General features: G+C 39.6%; 1 protein-coding gene across 6 annotated transcripts in view; it reads right to left on the bottom strand.

Annotated features, from left to right (window-relative positions):
- Positions 1-4,127: 4,127 nt before the first annotated feature.
- Positions 4,128-7,011, bottom strand: part of DECR1 (2,4-dienoyl-CoA reductase 1) — a 51,175-nt gene continuing 48,291 nt past the window's right edge. For all 6 annotated transcript variants that reach the window (XM_070075850.2, XM_089335502.1, XM_051844622.3 and 3 more), the window contains 3 exons: positions 5,554-5,700; positions 4,704-4,766; positions 4,128-4,599 (listed from right to left, as the gene is read on the bottom strand). In XM_070075850.2, the coding sequence (XP_069931951.2) occupies positions 4,540-4,599; positions 4,704-4,766; positions 5,554-5,700 (270 nt within the window). In that variant the 3' untranslated portion in view covers positions 4,128-4,539. The remainder of the gene's footprint in view (positions 4,600-4,703; positions 4,767-5,553; positions 5,701-7,011) is intronic.

The following is a 7,011-nucleotide window of genomic DNA, read 5'->3' as shown; positions in this document are numbered from 1 at the left end:
GTAAATGTAAGATGATTGGCACAGGGCCTACCTCACACTACAAACAAAACTCATTCCACGCTTAATACCAATCTTAATGCAAAAGACATGCATGCAATAACAGAAGAATATATTCAATACCCTGTGCATGGAAATATTTCTTAGTACCAATTAAGAAGAAACAGATTTAAAACTTGGACTCAGTTAAGTACTGCTGTTCAGGAAAATATACCATTAAGAGAGTGGGAAAAATTCAAAGTGAAGAAGGTATTTGCAACACATATAACTGACAAAAGCACATATCCAAAATACATAAACATTACTCCTGGAAATCCACTTTTTAAAATATAATGCAAGAGAGAAAAGTGCAAGACAGCTGAGCAGACATTTTACAAATATAAAAATAACTAAATGTCCAATAAACATATAAAAACTGATCAGCTTTATTAGCAAGGAGGACAAACACCAATTTAAAAAATTAGACACCAGAAAGACTACAGCTAAAGATGCAGCTAAAGTATTGGTGGGTAAGGACGTGACACAGTGGGAATGCTCACACTCTGCCTGGTGGGAGGTTAGATCGTGAACTCTCTAGAAAACCATTTGGCAGTATCCTTAATTTGAACATATGCACATCCTATAATTAAGTGATTTCACTATTTATCACCAATCTAACAGAGAAAGGTGGGTTTGTTTTCATCACAGTAACATTTATTTAAGCATTGTCTTTGGCATAATCTTTTTTTTTTTTTTATTTGACAGGCAGAGTTAGAGAGAGACAGAGAGAAAGGTCTTCCTTCTGTTGGTTCACCCCCCAAAATGGCTGCTACGGCCAGTGCACTGTGCCGATCCTAGACAGGAGCCAGGTGCTTCTTCCTGGTCTCCCACGTGGGTGCAGGTGCCCAAGTACTTGGGCCATCCTCCACTGCACAGAAGAGAGCTGGACTAGAAGAGGAGCAACCGGGACTAGAACCCGGCACCCATATGGGAAGCCAGTGTTGCAGGCGGAGGATTAACCAAGTGAGCCACTGCACCGGCCCTAGCATAATCTTAACTAGAAACAATCTGAATGATTACCAATAGTAAAATGAACAAATGTGGTACCTTCATTTATAGTATATAGTCTGTAGAATATCACTGGACAGTGAGAATACATAAACAATTGCTACCCGGGAAAAAAAAAAAAAGAGGCAGAAACAGAACACATTGTTGTATGATTCTATTTACATAAAACAATTTCACTATGGTGTTAGAAGTCAAGATAGGGAGCAGGTACAGAGTCTTGATGAGGGACAGGAGCGAGTCTTCTGGATTCCCAGTGCTATTCTGCTTTTAAAATATATATATTTTGAAAGGTAGAGTGATAGGGAGAGACAGATCTTCCATCCACTGGTTCACTCCCCAGCTGACCTCAACAGCCAGGGCTGGGCCACCCCAAAGTCAGAAGCCAGGAACTCTGAGTTTCCCACAAGGTAGCAGGGGCCCAAGTACTTGGCCCTTCATCTGCGGCTTTCCCAGGCCATTAGCAGGGAGCTGAATCAGAAGTGGTACAGCTGGGGCTTGAACCAGTACTCAGATAGTGGGTGCTGGTGTCATAAGCAGCAGCTTAACCTGCTGTGCCACAATGCTAGCCCCAGTGTTCTACTTCTTGGTCTGAGCAGTGGTCACATGGGTATATTCATTTTATGACAATCTCATTTATACACTTTTCTAATTAAACATTAAAAAAAAAACTAATGGGATTCTCCCCCTTAAGGCCTTTTGCAATATAATGGTATCTCATATAGATCCTGTCATCTCTTGATTTAAGCTATGATCTAACCTGGGCAAGATACAGCAGTCACAAAACTTCCTTGAGCCAGACTCTTCAATGGTAAAATAAAAGGATTGAGAATTAGTAGCATCTAAGGCTTTCCCAGCTCTAAAATTTTATTATTCAAAGCCACTTAAATCTCACTGCTTTATTTTCCACAGGAACAATAAGGAAACAATGGCTGTCATACTGTACCTGAAATATCTCCTGCAGGTTTTCACATTTTAATTGTAAGATGAGTGACACTGTCACCAATAACCCCACTTTAATTTACTGAGTATTAATCCCTCCATTAGTGAAAGAGAAGCAGGACTCATAAAAGGTACCAATCACAGTGACAAAGCCGTAATTCTTAAGGTGAAAACAGGATGTGGCCTGTCATAGGGTATAGTGACTCTCCATCAATAATGTTTGTTTCTCTTTCAGACTCAGGAATAATTCCTATTAGTTGGTATCCTCCATGTCTTCTCTCTTCTGATTCTGTTAGATCACAAATTTTGCTCCCTCATCCACTATTTGTAATAATATGCAGAAATGAGGCAAATTCTGAGAGATGTTTAACAGGAAAAATTACATACAAGCTAACATAAATAAAAATGTTTACAATCTCCCATTAAGAAACCAAGTTAGTAAGACAAAAAGGAAATTTATAAGTGTAAAAAAGTATACCATCTCACTATCAAACACATTTTTAAAAAACTGTTTTCTAAAGATTTATTTTATTTGAAAGGCAGAGTTAGAGAAAGAAGGAGAGACAAAGAGAGAAGTCTTCCATGGGCTGGTTAGCTCTCCAAATAGCTGCAACAGCCGGAGATGGGCCAGTCTGAATTCAGGATCCAGGAGCTTCTTCAAGGTCTCCCACATAGGTGCAGGGGCCCAAGCACTTGGGCCATCCTCTATGCAATCTCAGGCACATTGGCAGAGAGCTGGATCAGAAATGGAGCAGCTGGAACCTGACACCCATATGGGATGCCGGCACTGCACGTGGCAGCTTAACCCACTATGCCACAGCACAGGCCCCAATTAAGCACATTTTAAAAGGAGCTCTGTATGACATTGGTAAATACTTTTAAAATATTTATTTATTTGAGCAAGAGAGTCAGACAACCAGCCAGAAAGAGCCCCCATCCACTGGTTTGCTCCCCAAATGTCCACAACCTGGTCAAGCAGAAGCTGGGAGCTGGAAACTCAGTCCAGGTCTCCCATGTGAAAAGAACTCAACTACCTGAGCCATCACCTGCTGCCTCCCAGAGTGTGCATTAATAGGAAGCAGGAATCAGAAAGGACCCGGACATGGTGATATGGGATGCAGGTACCCCAGTAAGCAGCTTAACCAGTAGGCCAAACACCTACGCCTGGAAAATTGTTATCAGGTAATTTTTTTAAAAATTATTTATTTCATTATCTATTTATTTTACTTGAAAGAGTTACAGAGAGAGGAGAATCTTCCATCCACTGGATCACTCCCCAGATGGCCACAATAGCAAGGGCTGGGCCAGGCTGAAGCCAGGCCCTTCATTCGGGTCTCCCTCATGGGTGGCTGGGTCCCAAACACTTGGGCCATCTTCCACTGCTTTTCCAGGTGCATTAGTAGGGAGCTGGATTGGAAGTGGAGCTTCCAGGACTCAAATAGGTGCCCATATGGGATGCTGGTGCTGCAGGCAGTGGCTTAATCCACTATGCCACTGCACAGACCCCCAACTGAATGGTTTTAAAAGGGGAAATAAGAAAATATTGAAAACAAAAAAAATTATAAAGTTATAAAAAGGTAAAAATATCAAGTTAATAAAAAAGAGATATAGTTATATTGGTAGAATTGGTGGAAAGAAATATCTATGTCCATGTGTGTTTGGAGAGAAGCAGAAGGCAGAGGATGGGCTTGGAAATGGAACAAGAGACTAAAGTATCACTTATATAAGAAAGTCCACAAAGGTTCTAAAATTGGGGGGGGGGGGTGTCAAGAAACAGCAATATAAGCATGGGGCATTTTCCAGAAGAAAAAGCAGACAGTGAGGAGCTGAAGATGGCTGTTTTGTGAAGTGAGCTGGGGAATGAACTGCAGTAGACTCTTCGTATAAATTACATATACAAACTACCTGCACAGAAACTGTTACATAAAAAAGCAAAATGTTGAAAATAAACACACTAACGTAAAGAAAATTACTTTAGGAGGTTAGTGAGCTTTTCATTTTTTTCATTCTTTTGTATTCTCACATTTCCTATTATAAAAAACAAAAGAGCACATTGTAACCCATGAGACGTACTTTGGAAATTTATATTCATTAAATAAAAGATAAAAAAAAAAAAAAAAAAAAAGCAGAAAAAGCAGCATCCATTTTTCATCGTGTTTCACACTGTTAAGAAGCATTTATTTCTTTTTATTTATCAGGAAGACAGAGAGGGTGAGAGAGACAGAAGCAGAGACAGCTGGATATTCCATCCACTGCTTCATTCCACAAATGCCGCCACAACAGCCAGAGATGAGCCAGGCTGAAGCCAGGAGACTCCATGTGGGTGGCAGGACCCAGGTAGTTCAAACGTCATATTCTTTACAATTTTCTTGGAGAGACAATATCCCATCTTATTTATCTTTGATATACAATGGCTATCATTGTTCTGTCACAGCATATGCATTCAATCACTGTTAATTAACAATCTATTAGACTTGACAATATTCAAGATTACAGTCAGTTCCTACTACTTCTGTTTTCTGACTTCTACTGTAACCAAGAAAAGGCAGCGTGGCCTTAGGAGCCTTTTGTCTTCCTGATGAGTCCTTCTATTGTGTCCCACTGCTCCTTGGTGACCTGACACAGAAAGAAGAGGTCAATTTAATGTGACTCTCACATGTTTTCAAAGCTTAGCATCCTAGCTACTAATATATCATTCAATATACACAAAATGGCATTACCTTCCTCAGACTGTTGAATTCACCCGATATAAGTACTTCCTCTCCGCCATCAAATCTAATGACCTGAAAAAATATTAAAAACCCCGAAATTAAACTCATTTTTAAAAGTTTCTGAGCCATAAGCCATTTCCACATCTTAATTGGATAGGATGTCTTCTTGGCACTTTCAATCAAAATCCAAATGTTAAAAATAAAACTGATGATTAAATCTAAATTGATTTACTCCATTCGGAATACTCTACCATTTCAAATTCTACCCAGTCACAAAAATCATCTTAAAGACATATCTCTGGGGCCAGCGTTGTGGCATAGTAGGTAAAGCCGCTGCCTGTGATGCCAGCATCCCATATGGGTGCCTGTTATAGTCCCGGTTGCTGTACTTCTGATCTAGCTCCCTGCTCATGCGCCTGGGAAAGCAGTGGAAGATAGCTCAAGTCTTTGGGCCCCTGCACCCACGTGGGAGACGGGATGAATCTCTTGGCTTCTGGCTTTGGACTGGACCTTCTCTGGCCATTGTGGTCATTTCAGGAGTGAACCAGTGGACAGATGAAAGGTATTTATCTCTTTCTTTCTATTTCTCTCTCCCACACATCTGTCTCCCACTCTCTATGAACTCTGCTTCAAATAAATAAATAAATAAATCTTTTTTAAAAAGACATCTATCATGATAACTTGCACCTTATAAAATTAATTTATAAAGGAATACATTTCTTAAGCTAATTTTACAATTTACAGATAAGTAAGATTTTAAATCACCTTTACATTCAGCATTGTTAGAAATGGTTCCACAACAGGGCTCCCTACTCTCCAGCCATCCCCACCAAATAAAAAGAGCCACAATCATGCTTACTGCTCCATTAATCCAAGAAGCATAATCACTACAAAGGAAAACGGCAAGATTTGCCAGTTCTTCTGCAGTCCCCAGTCGGCCACAGGGAATTCTTTCAATCATATCTTTCTCAAATGCTCCAGTTGGGTCCATACGGCTAAAGGCACCCTTGAAATTAGAAAAGAAAAATTGTTTTTAAAATTCATCCCATTTTCTACTTAAGAAACAAGTTTGAATATAATAGAATGCTTTTATATGGCAGCCTGTTCATCGCTTGGGCCTTGGAAGTACCAAAATTTCACCAAATTCTTCTACATTCAGTTTAGTTCAAAACAAGTCATTTTATCTGATTAGACCTAAAACAATTACTGGAAAATGTGACATTTTACTTTAATTAGCCTCCTTGTAAAATTAGGATATCTATCTTAGCTACCTCACAAAACTGTTGCAAGGATATAAAGAAATACATAAAATATATATAAAATATATAAAAGTACTCAGGAATACAAGGGTCCCCAAAAATTTCATAGAAAACAGATATAATTAAAAATAATGCATGGGCTCCAAAATTTTTTGCACCAAGATAAATTTATCTTTTTAATTCCATCTTTCACAAACTTTTTGAAATATTCTCATATGCACAAGTGTAGTGTCACAGAGGTAGTGGTACCATTATCATTTCGTTTAGTACACAGAAAAGTGACCCAAATAGGAAATATTGAAGAGAAAATTATTTTTCTTCTCTTTTGTTCCCAAAATAACTAGAAACAAGGAAAATCAGTATGTAAAAATTTGAAATTCAAGTAGATTCTGGAGAGAGAAGAAAATATAACTGGCCACACAATTTCTGGTTCATGTTAATGATATGAAGGAACACCCAAAGATGAATTATGAATGTGCACTGGTTAACAAAACTGACGGAATCTTTCTGTACTTGTGCCTTGAAGCCTACATGACAGTTTTCCTCAGTAACACAGCCATGAGACAGGAAACAAGCAAGGCTCTCTGTGAGTCCTCCAGCTCTCTCTGGACAGGTATAAAAAAAGCATGGGCAGAGGGCAGCAACTAGTCTTGGTTCTGTCCATGCTTGCTAGGAAGTTTCAGTTCTTCAGTTTGGTTCTTTTATTTTTCTTTTGCTTTTTTTTTTTTTTTTTCCATCACTCTAAAACTAAGTACTTGGGGCCCAAAGCTGTGTAGTAGGTTAAGCCTCCACCTGCAGCACCAGCATCCCATAGGTACACTGGTTCAAGTCCTCACTGCTCCACTTCCGATCCAGCTCTGCTATGGCCTGGGAAAGCAGTAGAAGATGGCCCAAGTGCTTGGGACCCTGCACCCACGTGAGAAACCAGGAAGAAGATCCAGGCTCCTGGCTTCAGATCGGCCCAGCTCCTGCCATTGCAGTCATTTGGGCAGTGAATCAGCATATAGAAGATCTTTCTCTCTGTCTCCCCCTCGCTGTGTAACTCTACTTCCCAAATA

Source organism: Oryctolagus cuniculus, chromosome 6, assembly GCF_051225735.1.
Source record: "Oryctolagus cuniculus isolate XC-2025 breed Fujian yellow rabbit chromosome 6, ASM5122573v1, whole genome shotgun sequence".
NCBI classification, from domain to species: domain Eukaryota; kingdom Metazoa; phylum Chordata; class Mammalia; order Lagomorpha; family Leporidae; genus Oryctolagus; species Oryctolagus cuniculus.
The sequence above is the reverse complement of the archived record's forward strand: the minus strand, read 5'-3'. Positions and strand labels throughout refer to the sequence as shown.